At 40.0% G+C, this 16597-nt stretch overlaps 1 protein-coding gene across 7 annotated transcripts in view; it reads right to left on the bottom strand.

Annotated features, from left to right (window-relative positions):
- The window catches only part of Abi3bp (ABI family member 3 binding protein), a 217080-nt gene extending 201644 nt beyond the window's left edge, over nt 1-15436 (bottom strand). For all 7 annotated transcript variants that reach the window (XM_085832338.1, XM_085832334.1, XM_085832336.1 and 4 more), the window contains exon 1: nt 15289-15436. In XM_085832338.1, coding sequence (XP_085688464.1) covers nt 15289-15367 — 79 coding nt within the window. In that variant the 5' untranslated portion in view covers nt 15368-15436. The remainder of the gene's footprint in view (nt 1-15288) is intronic.
- Between the last annotated feature and the right edge of the window lie 1161 nt (nt 15437-16597).

Raw genomic sequence — 16597 nt, 5'->3', positions numbered from 1 at the left:
ACAGGTTGACTCTTAAAAGTCAGCAGAAGCAATGCAGATCCACACCCTTGGCCTCACTCAGGCCTGACCTGATACGGCCCCTGAGGTAAATCACAGACCATTTGTGAGAGCATCAGAAGGTACTCTTTAAGTTGCTCTAAACCATCAAATATTTTCTACGGATATTTTAAAAAGGGAATGTTTGTTGTGTGTTTTTCCAATTTACTCCTTGAGTAGCAATTATGTTTAATATTTTGTGGTCTTGAAAAAGGTAATTGTTCTAAATATTCTCCCCCAAATTTATTCCTATGTGTCTTTTTCCCATAGGTACGACAATGTTTCTGAAGCTAGCTACAATAAATAAGCTTATTATGTATCTCTGTACTTTTAAAGTTTTTCTTTGACAATTTTATGTATGTATATAACACATTCTAAGTACTCTCTTTCTTCACCCTCTTACCTCCCCTCCCTTCCCTATCAACCCCACCTCCTCCCTATTAGTCCCTTTCCCACATTAACGACTTTTGGGTTGGTTTGTGATCCATTTAGCTTAACCAGGGCTCCACCGAGGACTGTAACTGTGTTTCAAGACTTGGCAACTCACCTTTGCCATATTGCATGACCAAAAGATGGTAAGAAGGGAATTCATTTCAGTGTTTTTTATAATCTAGCCCCAGAGGTTGCACATCTTCATTGTTTTACTCTAATGGACTCTCTATACAAGATTATAGGAAATGAGCATAACAGAGGCTCCTCCTGGACACTGGATTTCCTCACTGAAATGGTTTGCAGCACATTGAGATCAGTTACCCAAAATAAACCATACTCACATCTTAGTTATAAAATGTGAAGTTCTTCATGAACTTTCATCATGAACAGTCACACATTTGACCCATCCTAATGTTCTTCATAAAAAAGTTCTTAGGCCGAGCAGTGGTTGTGCACACCTTTAATCCCAGCACTTGGGAGGCAGAGGCAGGTGAATTTCTGAATTTGAGGCCAGCCTGGTCTACAAAGTGAGTTCCAGGACAGCCAGGAGTACACAGAGAAACCCTGTCTCAAACAAAACAAAACAAAACAAAACAAAAACAACAACAACAAAAAGTTCTTAATTTGCATTAACTCTTGGACTTTTTGAGAAGTAACACCAAACTGTACAGAAACCCAAGTTCACCATAGTACATACAAAGTCAAGAATTTTATGGATCCCCTCAGCAAAGGAAATAAACTTTTAAGCTGAATGTAAAGCTTTCAACTCACTTCCAACCACAAATGTAGTAGGCAAATGTCCAACGTTAACTTAAGGTCTAGCTAACAATCTATGAATGTCAAAATGACAGAAAATATTTACCTTAAGCATCAAATTCCTCTCTTCATTGACCTAGTGGAGTAACTGGTCCACAGCATATAATGTGGACCTTGAGTTGGGTTGTAGTTGACACATTCGCACAAATCTAACTTCTATACACACACACACACACACACACACAATGGCTTCCAGTGACCACTCATGATGTCACCAGAACCTTTTAGTTCAAGTTTTAAACATTACTCACCACCAAACAAGGTTATATATCGTAAAAGCTGTGGCAAAACTGCTAAGTATAAAATGTAGTCAGCAAATTCATCATAAGATCGAGGAACTATCTCAAGATAAACTTTCAAGGTCACTATCTCAAGATAAGCTTTCTCCTGTAGAAGGGTATCACATACAAAACAGTAGGATGCACAGGTTCTCCAAATCCACGAGACTACAGTATGCTAGCAAAGTTTATATTAAACCATTGTCTTTTAAATCAGAACCCTAGTGCTTCACCCTGATTACATTTAAAAAAATTGGAGTTATCTCTCAGCACACGGCTAATTCCATCGGTTACCCATAGATACTTAGTGTCAGAGGCACAGAGAGTCTTGTGCTCACAGATAAGTAATAGAGAAACCAGGAATAAACACACAGGGTTGTCTCCTCAAAGGAAGAGATATATAACCTGTTTTCCACCCAGAAGGTTAGGAGAGAAGTTGTTTAATAGCCTGGTGATCTTTGCACTCACTAACTGTATAACTGAAACCACACCAGATCCACGCCACCATCCTTAAGATATAACCTGTAGTTAATCTATAGAAGTTATCTTTATGGAAGAGATCAAATGTACTTTACAAAGAGTTTAGGTCTAGTCATACGATAAGCTTTATTGTGCACATTGATTGAGTTATCAGCAAGGAATGTTTTTCCAAATTGTGCTGTGCTTAAATATGCCTTAAACAAAGTGCCCAGTGTCAGAATCTTGAGTCATGTTGTACCCAACTGCCTTCTTATCTCTCAACAATCATTACTCTGAAGACCTAAGTGGACACAGAGCTCAGCAAGAACAAAGCTAGAACATACTCTTAACCACTGAGCTACCTCTATGCCCTTTATAAGGTTGTTTTACTGCATCCATTTAATAATCTTCCCCAAGCAAGCCATAAGGATGGATGTAGGCTACAAATATCATTAGTGCCAAGCAGGTGGGAGACACTGAAGACTAGGTTCACATTGAGATCAATAGATTTTATTGAACACTTGGTTCAAATTAAAATCAATAGTTTTTGCTGGTTTTGGTGGCATTTGGTTTCTGGTTTTGCTTTTAACAAGACATGTCCACAAAATATGCCCATGTTTATCTTTTAGTGCCTTTTAAATTATTTCATAATTTATAGGAAGTTTATTTACTGTTCATGTCTGTGGTTTTTCTGTGGCCTGTGAACCTCCAGCCATGAAAAGGAATGTTTAAAATGAATGGTACTGGGACACCACAAAGCCCTTGCACAGGACACTTGAGCCATGGACTGTGATGACTTTGGGAAACACCACAGTAAATACTCATCTTAGTTTAATAAGACATAAGCGAAAACAGATGTTTGCACTGAGTGCCAGACTAAGAAATGTTATATAATAAAATTCAGCTGACAAGTTTAGGGGTTTATACAACTAAATACATTGTTTGTTTGGTTTTTTTAATAAGCAGAGGGGTGCCTGAAAATATTTGAAAAAGCACTGACATGTTGGTGACAAGCTATAAGAGTGGATTTTCTTACCAAAAATATGTGACAAGAAAAGAATGTTGACTAACTTATAGTATGACACAGTATTACTCTGCTAAGGGGGTCGTGATATTTTTTTTATTATCTGTGATGGTTAATTTTTATTGTCAAGAGATTTAAAATCTCTGATAAAACATGTCTGGGAGGGCATTTCCAGAAAGTTCTACTAAGGTGTGAAGACATCTTGAAGGTGATTAGCACCACGCCGCAGACTGGAATCTGAGACTGAATAAGAACATGGAAGCAAGCAGTGTTTGCATTCTACCGTTTCTGCTTCCCAACTGTGACACAATGGCACCAGCAACCCACACTCCTGTTGCCAGAGCTCAGCCCATTCTTGCCACCATGCCTTACCTGTCATTATGAAATGGACTTCAAACTGTAAGCATGGTCTATGGAATGGGAGCAATAAAAGAAGCTATAATTATTCAGCACAAATATAGTTCGTCTTTCAAATACATCAGATTTACCATTGATGGATGGTTCAGAAGTAGAACATGCAGGCATGACTATATGGGTTTTTTTTTATATTTATTCTTAATATGGATTAAGGTTAGAAAAAGAATCTTTACTGGTTTGAACATAAAAGGTCCAGCACAGGCTCATGTATTTGAACACATAGTCACCATCTGATGACACTGCTTGAAAAGGCTGTCACTTAAGAATGCACCATGAGCCGGGCGTGGTGGCGCACGCCTTTAATCCCAGCACTCGGGAGGCAGAGGCAGACGGATTTCTGAGTTCGAGGCCAGCCTGGTCTATAGAGTGAGTTCCAGGACAGCCAGGGCTATACAGAGAAACCCTGTCTCGAAAAACCAAAAAACCAAAAAAAAAAAAAAAAGAATGCACCATGAAGTAAAGAGACAGTTCTGCTTTATGTTGAATAATAGACACAGAGCTCATCAGATGAATGCAAATGTATCCTTTTGCAAGCTCACTGATGCTAAGGTAAATGAACAAGAAGCAATATTTTCAACCTATTGGAGCTCTTAGTATGAAACATAGAAACAGCCTTCCTCCCTAAAAAGACAGAGTGTGCATTGTCTTCCAAAGAGATGACTTTGGTGTGTTCCAAGCAGCTGGAAAGTCAGCTGTGAGGAGAGAACACAGGCTGAAGTGGAAACCCAGAAAATGCTCTGATGAGTTTTATAGGAAGAAGAAGATGGGGGATGAAGGTTTAGGGAAAAGAAGAAATAGGAACAGAAAGACAGAAAGAAAGAAAGAAAGAAAGAAAGAAAGAAAGAAAGAAAGAAAGAAAGAAAGAAAGAAAGAAAGAAAGAAAGAAGAAGGGAGGAGGAGGAGGAGGAGAAAAGAAGGGAGGGAGGGAAGGAAGGAAGGAAGGAAGGAAGGAAGGAAGGAAGGAAGGAAGGAAGGAAGGAAGGAAGGAAGGAAGGAAGGAAGGAAAGAAGGAGGGAGGGAGGGAGGGAGGAAGGAAGGAAGGAAGGAAGGAAGGAAGGAAGGAAGGAAGGAAGGAAGGAAGGAAGGAAGGAAGGAAGGAAGGGAGGGAGGAAGGGAAAGAAAAGGATAGGCAGGAAAATAATTCCATGAAGCAGGAAGTGACTCATCAGGCTCTGATCAAGTCTGTCAAGTACATGAACCAGACAAATAGTAGCAGGCATCCCAGAGGAAAGTCGGGCCACATAATGGCTTATATACCACAGATATGTGCAAGAAAAAACTAACCAAGGACCACGGCTTGTTCTTCAAGATCTTTCAGAGTAAGAGGCCAGTCTCCCCAGAGCTGGACCTTCCAAACTCTCACAGGAAGGAATGGATGACAGCATCCGTGGGAAGCTGGTGACTAAAGTTACGTTCAAAGCCTCTGCAGAGCCTTGGTTTCACTCCCCAGGTCCTGTCTCTGTGTGGGGCTGCTATACCATAGGACCAAGGATACTTTTCTCTCAGCATCTTCTCAAGAAGTACCGAAGCTCTGGACTGCTCTGTAGATCTTCCTCTACCAAGATGGGAATGGAGTTTTCAAAAAGGTCCTCAGTTTCCAGGCTCTTACCTACTTTTAATATGAAATTTCTCTTCAGGCCCACGAGTTGAAGTCAAGGACAACAGCTGGGAGAGTAGCATTTTGAGAGGTTCCATAAATTAGAGAAGGAGGGGATATAGTAGCTGGAGGTTGCAGTTACTATAGCTACTAGGTGTAGATTTTGGACACTGTCTCTGGCTCTTTCCTGTGTCCCTCTCTGTTTGCTTTTGGCAGTCAGGTGAAGAACCTACATCATATACATATTCCAATCACCGTGTTGTTCCACTCAAGCACATGGGGCAAAGCTACCATGGAGTGAACCCTCTGAAACCCCTCCTAAGGATTTTAGTCACAGGTATAAAAAAAAATAACTATTACACTGAACTTGAGGTATAACTATCAAATACCTACATGATGGTACACCTCTTTAATCTCAGCTCTCTGGAGGCTGAGGCAGACAGAACCCCATGACTGGTCTACATAATGAATTTGAGACCATCCAAGGCTTCATAGTGAGCCCCTATCTCAAAGGAGTAAAAAAAGGAACAAAACTCTCAGGAGTTGAGGAGATGACTCAGTAGTTAAGATCTGGTGGTGGCGCACGCCTTTAATCCCAGCACTTGGGAGGCAGAGGCAGGCGGATTTCTGAGTTCGAAGCCAGCCTGGTCTACAGAGTGAGTTCCAGGACAGGCTGGGCTATACAGAGAAACCCTATCTCGAAAAAAACAAAAAACAAAACAAACAAACAAACAAAAAGATCTGAGTTCAAATCCCCAGTACGTAGGTAAAAGCCTGGCATAGTGGCACATGTCTATGATACCAATACTGAGAAAGTAGAAATAGATGGATTTCCAGAGCACACTGCTCAGCCAGCTTGCTAGTTAGTGAGGTCCAGATTCAATGAGAGAACTTGTCTCAAACAAATGAGGTAAACAATGAGGAAGAAACCTGATATCAACTTCTAGCACTACCTCTATAAACATACACACATACATAAACACACACCAGATATACAAAAAATAATCAAAAGATTCATTAAAGTTACCCTAGTGTTATTTGTTTGCAAAAACAAAATAACTGATATTTTATGCCCTTTTCAGGGGGGGGGGGAATAATCTGATGTTCAAAGAGGGATTATTAACTAGCAGCTCTTATTTATTTCTCTTAGTTACCCACTAACCTATATCTTTGAACATTTATCCTTCCAATTCGTAACGAACTACAGATTAGAGTAAACCTCAGTGGAGCTGCATGCACAATATTCTGAGTCGGGTGAAAATATGAGCCTTTAGGGAAGAATTTAGTGATAGTCCAGTCACCAGGGTATCTGGAGAGGATGAACCAGAAGAAGAATGCAGGGTTGATGCTTTCTCCTGAACAATCTGGCGAGGAATAGCTTAACTCCATCCAGGAAACTGGAAGGAGACCACACTCCACCACTGACAGCCTATTTGGAACAGGACTGAATTCCAGAGTTTCTGGCAGCCATCCTAACCCTTTCCTTAAAGGGCAGGATCCGCAGCTCTCAGAGAAAGAAGGGCTGTTAGGTCTTGCCCCACCCACGTGCTGTGTGCACAATGGATGCTCAGCAGGATCCTGGAATACCAGGAAAATCTCTTACCAGCTAACAAAATGGGAAAATCAAAAGATGATATCTAAGGAAACCACCTTGTCAGCACACTGGATGCAAAGCTGGAGGTCTGAGGTTCTACCAGGGTTCCTTCCCTCATTCAGGAGGGACCCACCATTTTATGTGGGACACAGACACATGCATTTGAAAGATGTATTCGATCATAAAGCATTCTACTAGGTAGAAAATGTATCTTTGATCTAAAGGAGAAAAAAAAGTTAGCTCATGTAACCTGGCTTGGTGGGAAGAGAGGGTACACTACGTTATCAAAAGAAGTCATCTTTTTGAATATATGTGAACTATTAGATTTCTGAATATGAGTGTACAGTACAATGGACTGACCCTGGAAATGTTGATTTTAATGAGAATAAAAGAATTAGGAAATGCAAGTGCCTGTTACCCCAGTTGGGTTGGAGGCAGGAGGATGGCTGAGAATCTGCTAGCCTAACATCTACTTCCAAGTTCAATGAGAGATCCTGTCTCAAGGAACCAAGGGAGAGGGTGACAGAGCAGAATATCTAACATCTTCTTCTGGACTCTGCATATCCTACATACACATGTGCATGTACCAATCACATACACATGTGAGTACGCATGGGCATCCACAAGCTAAGATACAGAATAGATTCCTATAAAAGAACATGTTTTATGACCAATTTTTAAAAAAAATGTATTTACTAATTTAGTATTTTTCTGAATGCATGTGTGAGTTTATGTATGTGAATTTAGGTGTTCCACATGTGGGCAGGAGCCTGTGGAGGCCAAAGGAAGGTGTCAGATCTTCTAGTTTCTGGAGGCTGAAGCCAGCCTCCATGTAGGTGTTAAGGGAAGAACACAAGCATTCTGGAGATCAGTGAATGCCCTGAACTGTGGAACCATCTATGCCGAATGTTTTTAAATAGAGCCAGGGTCAAACTCCTTGAGATAGACGAACAGCCACAGCTTCTCTGTCCTGGCTTCTGAGGTTTTCTGACAGGATGGTGCGTTTGAGCCATACAGTCATGGGATATCACAGGAGATCTATGAAACCAGTTACACCTAGGTGTTAACGCTAAAAAAAAAAAGAAAAAGAAAAAAAAAAACTGTGCCTCAAATTTAAGCATTCTCTTCTATAGCTGACAAAGATGTCTGAACTTTTTACAAAACATGGTCATAAAATCCTGAAATAAGGTAACGAGAAGAAATGATAATCACTTTTAAATGTATAGAAATTCACAACTTAACCCTTAGCCAACAAAGAAATTTACCTGCAACTTTTAACTTTTACACCGCACTCCTCCAGACTGATCGGTAGTCCTCAATCGCACTCAAACCATCCATGAAGCATCTATAAAGCCTCTCACAACACACTAATTAGGTAGAAACTGAGTCGGAGGCAGAGCCTTACTGATTGAGCTGAAATCTTTCAGCTGTGCTCATATGTAGCCAAGATTGCTGTGGCATAGGGAAAGTATGAATTATGCCTCAGTTCTCTCTAATATTAATTTCTAACCTGACCAGAAGATAGTCAGAATGAGCAGTTTTGCCTTGGTTGTCCACTGGGTGGGCCTCAGATGGACAGCCCTTGATGGGAAAATGAAGACAATCTGTCTACAAATGTGTCTCCTTTCTCCCTCATTTCCAGAATTCCACAGGACAAACAGTAGCAGACTTCATTGTTCATGGGCTGAGAGGAGCTCAGATCCTAGTATAGCACTGAGCATCTCAAAGCGCCATGCCAGTGACTAGGAATACAGGTCAAGGATTTATTAGATGGGACAACATGGAGAACACTAAGGATGTTTTACAATGGAAGGATTTAGTGGAAATCAGTCTTTCTGACCACAGGACGCTTAGGGCTGGGACAATGGGGCCACCCTTACCTGCCATATGCCTTCTATAAACCACCCCAGCACAAGAAACACAAAGGGTGGGAAAAGCCACATGGTGTGTTCACATTAAACTGTCCATAAACATCCTAATAATTAAACATCATACTTTGTGATATCAAATAATCCCGTGTCATGCTAAGAATATTTTCTTTGTGCCATCTAGATTTTGCCTTGTGTGCTGAGAGCACATATAATTGTTTTATTAACACTAAAAGATGTCTGAACGAAGGTCCTTTAGTTTTTCCAACTTCTCTCCACGGCATCCAGTAATGATGTCTATATCCTTCCGCAAGACACAAAGTTAGTTTGACCTCATGGTAACCACTCATGCTTACTCTTAAAGCTACCACACAAACTTCTCAGAAGCCTGTTATTCTGAGGACTGTAGGGTAAGTTCATGAGTGCAGACTACTTAAAATTTGTCTCTTAAGAAGCTCTTACGTCTTCTCCTTTGACAAACATGGCATCTGTGAAAAGAGATTTTGGGGAAAATGTGCTTCATGTGTCTCTCCACATAGACCAAGGAATCCAGGCAGCGACTGGACTCTTTCAATCAGAAAATAAGGTTCACATTGGACGCGTTCACTTTTCTAATAAGACCTCATGTCGCTTCTCAAGGATTGCTCAGAATTAACTCCAGCCATATAGGGAAGCTGCCTGGCACCTCTCCTGTGAAGCATCTGTCACGAAAGGCTGAATTTTGTGGGAAGCTGATGGAGTGTTACATTTCCTGTGTTCACGGTACCACTGTATGATGGAGGGACGTGAAACAGCCTTTTGGGCAGTTACGGTGGGATAATTTTAAGTTAACCTGAGGAATGTGACTACTTCTACCCTCTGAAAACCACACAGCGATGAAAGTTTCAGATATTTACCTCTGCAATTATGGGTGTGATTTATGTTCCGACTGCAGACTGTTCTAGGCACTTGGCCACAGAGGAAAGGCCCACACAGCCAAGAACTTGAGGTGACTTCTGTCCAATAGTCAGTGAGACCCTCACGCCAGCAGCCCTTCGTGGACTGGATACTTTCAACCATAAGATCTTAGAAAGAGATCCTTCTCCGGCCAAGCCTTCGGATGAAATGCAGTGCTAGAACCTTCATTGCAGCCTTTTGTAAGACACTGAATCAGAGAATTCCCTCTAAGCCAGAAACTTTGCAGCAATGAATGCATTTTCTTGAGCTGCCAATTTCATGGAAACTTTTATACTGCAGTAGATAATATACGATTAAGGTTTATTATTCTAATGTCAATATATTATTAAGTTAATAAGATATAAGTGGGAGGATAATTTATATAAATTACTCATCATGCTAGGTAACAATTTGACTATATGTTTAATGTTATTTTAATAAAATATATGCACTTTAACCATTGTTTTCCCGTTCTATACTTAGCACTTTTCCTTTTATAGTTGATGCTATTTATTTTAATTTATTATGCTTGTTAAAAAGACAAGTTTTGGTTTTATTTTACTATTCTAGTGATCTCTCATATTAGATTATCTTACCTTTTAAGTTTACGTTCGTTTTCTGACCACTCTTAGCAAGTTCTCTTCTTCCTTCTGCGCTTGTTTTTATCAGTGCCCATCAGAGAACAAGCAAAGGGAATTCTTTCTGAGGCTGGTCACCGACATAGAAACTCTGGGTCGGTCATGTGTCCTTACTGGCTCTCCCTGCATTAGACCCTCTACCTCTGCCTTAGACAGACGTTCTGTCAGGAATAACCTATTAAAAAAAAAAACTTAACCTTTTTTGCTATGATATTGATGAACTGTATTCTCAAACATTGCCTTGCAACCCATTAGCTTGAAGAAAAACAGAGAGCTAAAATTCCTTAATAGTTCGTATCTTATAGCCCAATAGAGCAATCCATTGAATGTATAACTAATGATTGAATAATTAACATCAGAAAAATTGATTTTAAGACATTGGTTTCTAAACTTAGCCTCAACTATGGTTTTACAACCTTTTTAAAACCAAATAATTTCTTCCTATGTACTCTTTAACACTGTCCCAGAAATGCACAAAAACATTATTCTAATAAAATCAGCCCTTAGCCCATGGTAGAGCACATCTTTAATCCTAGCACTCACAAGGCAGAGGCAGGCAGATCTCTGAGTTCTAGGCCATCCTGGTCTATAGAGCAAGATTCAGGACAGCCAGGACTACACAGAGAGACCCTGTCTCAAAAAAAAAACAACAAAAAAAATTAAAATAAAATCAGCCCTTCACCCATTGGGTGTTAACCTTCCCATTTTCCCACTGCCTCACAAATGTCATCTGTCCCTTAGAGAGACAGACCAGGCTTTCTGAGTGACACATTCTTTTGCTGTATCTTTTTCTTCAGAAGGGTGCTGTAGAAAGTCAGAGCCAGCCCCAAGGTGAGTTGCTGGAAAGCTCACTGGAGGCTAAGTAAGAAGGTTCCTTCATCTCTCAGCCAAATTCTTCCTTGCCCTGTCTCTCAGCCCTGTCCTGGGTGTCTCAGATCAGCCTCTGGTCTGGATTGAGTCCATCAAGCCGTTCTCAAAGCCTAGGGGCTTCTCTCTCATCAGCTCCGCTAACTAGTCAGATACCAGAAGACATACCCATGCTTTGTCTTCTTCGTCTCCATACTCCAGACATGGCGCATAGCTTTTTTTTTTTTTTTTAATTAGTATTTCTTTACATGGGTCAGGGAGCTGATACTATGTTGAAGTTAAGGCTAGGATCTTTGTCTGGATAAATGACTTGGAGAAAATTATTTAAACACCTGGAGGCATAATCTGATATTCTATAAAATGAGAGGAACAAGATGCCTGCTTAGATTTCCTGCATCAATAATATGTAACACTAAATTACCACATTACTCACTAGAAGAGTACTACCTAATTGAATAATAGCTAGCAGCTAATAGCTCTGATTGTTGTTATTCATCTGTCCACTTTAAAAAATAAAGATGATTTTGTTTTTAATTGAGAGGGGAGAGAGTCAAAGTCTATTTATGGATATAAGCACGTGTGCCTGTATCCATTGAGGTCCAAGAAAGCTTTGGATTCTCTAGAGCTGGAGTTTGGGGATTTTCTACAGCAGTTGTGAACTGCTCTGATAGGTGCTGGGAAGTGAACTCGGGTCCTCTGGGAAAAGAGGATGCACTGGAAAGATGACTGGGCAGTTAGGAAATATGACAAGAATTTCTACTCTTTTGAGTAAGAACTCAAGGCAAAGTGCCACTTGCTCACTATCTCCCATGTATCCAAGACTTCTATGTCCCCCTAGTCATGTTGTCTGTCACATCTGTATCTCAAACACTCCTCTGTGACTTTCCTTGTGCATATTTCATGAGAAGTAAGAGAGCTGCCCGGTAGAGCTAGCACTTTCCTTCTATACACAGGAGTTTCAGCACACAGGTTTGTCAAGCCTCTGGTGCCCCTTTAAAAGATTGTGTTGGCTTTCTTCATACCATGTACTCTGTGGTTTTTATTTTAGCACATGAGCCAGGGGAAATGACAATTCTATAGTGGCCAAAGTCAAGTCCCAGAAGGAGCTGGAGCACAGGGGCTTCCAACAGCACAAAGCAATATGCTAGTTTTCTCCAGTGTCTGAGAGTCATAGTTTAATTTTTCCTCCTGGAAAAAAACCAAGATCAAAAAATATAAGAAATAAATTTTAAAAATAAGTTCAAGTAAACCTCACCAGGAGAGCCATTAGGGTTCCCAGTAGTGGAGCAGTGGCTGGTAGAGCAAAGGTGCTACTTCCTGTGGACAGTCACATCTGTCCTATGAGCCAAGGATGGTCAGGACACAAGTCAGTAGATACCTTCCCGCTATGTTATTATATGGACAGTGCTTGGTAATCCTATCACCTCTCTATCAAGAACATGCTACCTTGCATGCTATTAGACATGACTCACAGTTTGGACACTAGATGCAAATAAATAAATTAGCAAATAAATAAACTACCAAAGAATATAGTCATCAACTTATGAAACCAAGAAAAGATACATTATTAGTAGTCTCTAAATTTTTAAAAACGAAAATTTTCTAACAATTTATTTTTAGAATAAGATATGTGACTAGATATGCAAATAATCATGACATGTAACAAGTGGGTTCTTATAAATATATATGCTTATATTATATAATACCAGTATATAAAATGATGGTATGTTTTTAGGAAATTCTGCAAGATGATTTTAAGGATGCTGTAGTCTGAATTCCTTCATCTGTATGAGAAACCATATATGATCTAAGGGAGAGTTAGCTTTCCCATGTGTGCTGAAGACCTGATTCAAAGGATAGCTCAGGAGTTCTGTTTACCCAGAAGGAAGCAAGATTGGTATTTGGTCCTGTTTCTGCCATTAACATGGGAAAGTTACTAAATCTCCCCTATTGTGCGTATCTTCATTTATATAAACAGTTAAGATAGGCCAGTGTTTTACAAATACTGGCCTATGATGGAGTTTTTAATCACTCTTTAATAAGATAAGAAAAAAGATGGACACCAGACTGAATTATTTGTCTAGTTAAATGCACTTATTTCTTTAAACTGATGAAAATGGCTTGGTTTCCTGAACAGCAAGGATTTCTCCCTTGCTTTGCACATTCTCACAAGGCTAAAGTCAAGTGTGACCTCTATTAACAGGACCCTGCTATTCAAACCTGAATGCATTTTACTGGTCCACAAATGCAAAGGTCTGGGATAGACTATGTTCAGCCACCATTAATCTCTGGCTCTTAATTTCTATTCTCTTCTTAAATCACAGATATTAAACTCTAAGGATATAAGGAAGAACCTATCTATCCCAGCACTTATTCCAACACACAGAGTCTCTGGAAAGACATCATAGCTGCTCGACTAGAAAGGGGATTATCATTCAAATGGGTTTGGAAAACAATGGGTTAAAAGGTTGGATACTTTTTTTTCTTGAGAAATACTTGGATCATATAGAATGGTAACATCCACTGTAGAATCCACCCCACAACACACACACACACACACACACACACACCAAAAGCAAGCAAGCAAGAAATGCTCTGGTAGTCACTGAGGAAAGTATCTGCCACCCTCCCTCTATCTACTCGAGGGCATTCTGGAACACACATTAACAAAGGTGACCAACTTAAAGACATTTCCTCAATAGCTTTTAAGAAAATAAAACCAAAGACATTTACTATTTATTTTATAGTAATTATAATGTGTTGTTTTGTTCAGACTAACCAAAACTATAGATTGCTGAAACATTACTAAAGAAACCTGGATGCAAACCATTGGTTGGCAAAAGAAAAGAGATAAAAGTTTTGTGGCAAGTATTTGCACCTATACATTCTTCTTTATCACTACAAACAAAGGCAACTTTTACCAAAAGTTCTATATCTAATGATGACAACGGAAAAATTTAGACATTTAGAGTTTACATAATTCTGTAGTAACCAAATTTGCCTATCATCCTTACACAGTAAATACAGAGTAAAATAAAAACACCCGTAAGTTTTGAAACTAAAACTGTGCTACCGGCTCCTTTCAAATGTCAAAGTTGTTAAAAGTTACATCAAAGTGAACAATTAATTATGGATTAAGTCAGGGTTTATTATGATCAAGGAATAAAACTTGTGGAAGGAGGAAAACCTAAGGGTGTTTCATATTTCTTTCTTTGCATAATCATTTGATCAGAATTGAGGTTTCCTTTGCCTTTTGCTACAGTTCCCATCCTAGTGTGAGCTAACTAGCCAAATGCCTCAGCCTTCTGGATTCAAGTTTCACTTTACCCAGTGGGGGTGGGGGGCTTTGCGGTTGAGAGAAGATGATCCTAGACTGACCACTACAGAGAGAGGACACAGAAGTGTCCTTTAAGCGTTCTGACCAGCTTTTCTTTCAGACTCGGTTTTGATGAGTCTGTGCTGTGCGTTACCTCTAAGATTTTTCAGCCTAACTGTACGGTAAATTCCAGCCAGTTCTTTTTTTTTTCCCCCTTATAATCTTGCTGACTACAGCAGTCTGTAGCCATAAAAAGCCTCCACCGACGTAAAGTGCCTCTGCGAAAAAGCAAAAGTTCACACAACATTTATGTTCACAGACAGGACAAGGAAGACGCTCCTGATTTAGTGCTAATGAGTTCCAAAGATTGCGCCTAGGGTCTAAACTTAGAAAATTTGCTTCTCTTTTGATGACTTTTGTAAACAAAATACCAACACTAAAATAAGCAATTTAGTCAAGAGAAGGGGGAGTGTCCTGTCCAGCAAATCAAATTCTCTGCCAAACTCCATTGCAGAGCCTTCTCTGCTACTTAGCTCGAAACTGTATTTAAGTCTGACCTGGCTAGACTCCCTCAGCCCCTACCCCACAGGTATGTTTGAGACTTTTGCAAAAGATTTCGGTTTGCAGAACAAGCTACTCCCAGGGCTTAAGCCACTCTCCACCGTCTCTGTGGCCAGGGCTAAAAGCACCAAATAACTCTAACAAGCCACAATAGTCGTTTATATAATCAGATTTGATAGACAGATGCTGGAGTTTGAAACCACACCACTCCAGTCCGTGTGAACATACTCCACTAGAAGCTGCTAGGAGAAGCTGAGCTCACAAAATAAATCACAGGGGTGCGAGAGAAAACAACCCCTGAGTCACCCCCTTCACACATAGGACCTTTGACTCTCTGCAGAATAATTCAATTCCCCCATATTGTACAGCAGATCACATTTCATATCAACAGCGAAAGCCAAGCACCTCTTAATCTTACTTTTAAAACACAAAACATCCCAGCTACTTGCCTTTTGGCAATTTCTGTGCATTTCCCAGAGCAAGTGCAATACTTCCACAGAGAAGTAGACACCCCAGGCTGGAGAGCATGTTGCATTTGCCTGCTCACACGGGGAGTGATGCGGCTGGGTGCCTTGCAACCCTGGAACTGCATTTAAGTGGGCGTCCTCCACTGACAGAGGCGGGATGCTGCTCTGAGTTCTGCTGTGGGCTTACTCACAGGGGGTGGAGACAAGATGACATCACACCCTTTCCCACACACTCAAAAAGAAAAAAAAAAGAAAAGAAAAAAGAAAGTAGGCACAACAGCAAAAACATATCATCACATTTCCCTCTCCAACGCTGCAATAGCCTGCCTCTTCTCTTTGCTCTCAGTGTAAGAATTGAAATTATGACCAATCTGTATCCATGAAAGAATGACTCAGGCGACTTTGAAACATTTGATGAACTAGTTTAAAGAATAAAAATGTCCACTTAGACCTTTCAAAACACTAAAATATAAAATAAATAGTTTATTAAGACGGAAACTGTTTTTAATTAGCCAGGAAACCAATCCAATTCTTCCTTTAAATGGAAGTGAATTCATAAAAATATATTTTGTACTATTCTGTAGCTATAATATTATGAGGGATGGCAATGGAGTCCTAAGCTGTGCAGTTATATACTGTGTACATATATACCCACATACAAATGCATACATATATGTATTATGTATATCAACATATTCCATAGGTAAGGATGCAGAGACGGAGAGGTAGCACATTGCCTCATCCCCACACTGGGCTAGTCTCCTCAATGACCTTTGCCATAGTGGCTGTGCTGGGGCCATGGTGTGATCTATCTCCATTTTACTAGTAAGAAAGGCTGAGATGTAGAGAGAAGAGGTGGCCTAACCAAGCAGGTAGAGTCTACCAAATCCAGACGGGCTTTGTAACAGAGCACTGAGTTTTACATTTAGATCCCACTTAACTGCTTTAAAAAAACCTCTTCTTTATGTTGTCAATACCATTTAAGTTACAGGACTTTCTTCATGACAGACATTGATCTACTCAATTTACACATTACTAAGGCATCATTCTTCAGATCCATTCATGAGGAGGGCATTGCGATGACTTCCATTATTGATAGAAAATCAAGCAGAGGGAGGTAAAGAAAAAGGCCCAATATCATGGCACAAATAAGCAAGGGTAGCCAGTTAAGTAGGCCATGGGACCCATAGCTATCTAGTAGACCTTACTAAACTTTAAATTCTAAAATCAGGATGAGGACCAGAAACATAGCTTGCTATTATTCAAGCATGAGGATCTGAGTTCAGATCCT

The sequence above is a fragment of the Mus caroli genome, unplaced genomic scaffold (assembly GCF_978045245.1).
Source record: "Mus caroli unplaced genomic scaffold, Mus_caroli_1 scaffold_17, whole genome shotgun sequence".
NCBI lineage: Eukaryota > Metazoa > Chordata > Mammalia > Rodentia > Muridae > Mus > Mus caroli.
The sequence above is the reverse complement of the archived record's forward strand: the minus strand, read 5'-3'. Positions and strand labels throughout refer to the sequence as shown.